Here is a 1,215-nt window from a genome sequence, read left to right as displayed (position 1 = left end):
TAGATGTTTTGACATACCTCCCTAAAAAAAAGCAAAGAATAACAGTATTGCCTTTGTTTCTGAAGTTTTTAAACGGCTAATATGAGTTTCAAAGATTTGTGTGATGTAAGAATAATACCCAACTTCTCTAATTTTAGCGCATAGTGTAGTGAGCACCAATTGCATCATTCACGGTTCACTTTGTTCCCTAACAGATTTTGAAAAAATGGCTTGTGCAGCCGACAGCTGCATCCAATTCACGCGTCATGCAAGTGATGTTCTGCTCAACCTGAACCGACTGCGTAGCAGAGATATCTTTACAGATGTCATGATTCTGGTCAACAGACAACAGTTTCGAGCACACAAAACGGTCCTTATGGCATGCAGGTGCAATTAAAGATTATTTGGATTTGTTACATGCTTTCTTTTAGTGGAAATACGTTAATTTGAGACCCCAAAAGCTTACTAAAAATCATAATTTCTCCACAGTGGGCTCTTCTACTCGATCTTTACTGATTCCCACAAATGTAACCTGAACGCCATCAGTCTGGACCCGAAGGTCGACCCAGAGGGTTTTGCAATCCTTCTGGAGTTCATGTACACTTCACGTCTCACACTGAAGGAGAGCCTCATCATGGCCATCATGAACACGGCAATCTATTTACAGATGGACCACGTTGTTGACACCTGCCACAGATTCATAAAGTCCAGGTATTTTTTCCTTTTGTTCATAAATGACACCTTAGTTCTTAATTATAAAACATAATTTGAATATGCTATACTTGAATGATAGAAAGCAGACGTTCTTTAATTTGCTTCATATTTCCATGCAGTGACTCCTCTATCAAACTACCCAGAGAGGACTTTCTCGTCAGCCCCCTGCTTTTACCTCAAGACGTTCACAGTTACAGACCCCATGAGGTGATGGAAAACGTTCCTGGACGGTCAGCGACTTTCAGAGATGGGAGACCCTATGGTGTCTGCATGTTTAACGGGGTCAACACTCCTAACAGCTCATACCTTTACAGCCAGTTTCCAATGCAAGGTTTTCCCTTTCCTCTTTGCAAGCTGACAGACACCAAAAACACTTTCTCAGACTTCTCAAAGGGAGGCATCATCCATTACAAACACTGCTCGCCGGCTGATGGCAACAACCCCATCCTGGCCGACTTCACCCGCAGCGCCACCGGTGGGAGCTCAACCGCTTGCCATGCCGGCTCATACTCCTCGAGAGAG

General features: G+C 43.5%; 1 protein-coding gene across 1 annotated transcript in view; it reads left to right on the top strand.

The window, feature by feature from the left end:
- Window positions 1–188: 188 nt before the first annotated feature.
- Window positions 189–1,215, top strand: part of LOC107579961 (B-cell lymphoma 6 protein homolog) — a gene marked incomplete at its 3' end in the record, with an annotated part of 2,733 nt that continues 1,706 nt past the window's right edge. Inside the window, exons 1-3 of the mRNA XM_016265733.1 lie at window positions 189–366; window positions 469–690; window positions 813–1,209. Of these exons, the coding sequence (XP_016121219.1) occupies window positions 206–366; window positions 469–690; window positions 813–1,209 (780 nt within the window). The remainder of the gene's footprint in view (window positions 367–468; window positions 691–812; window positions 1,210–1,215) is intronic.

This window comes from Sinocyclocheilus grahami, unplaced genomic scaffold, assembly GCF_001515645.1.
Source record: "Sinocyclocheilus grahami isolate Dianchi unplaced genomic scaffold, SAMN03320097.WGS_v1.1 scaffold22458.1, whole genome shotgun sequence".
Lineage (NCBI taxonomy): Eukaryota > Metazoa > Chordata > Actinopteri > Cypriniformes > Cyprinidae > Sinocyclocheilus > Sinocyclocheilus grahami.
This window is presented reverse-complemented; position numbering and strand designations above follow the sequence as displayed.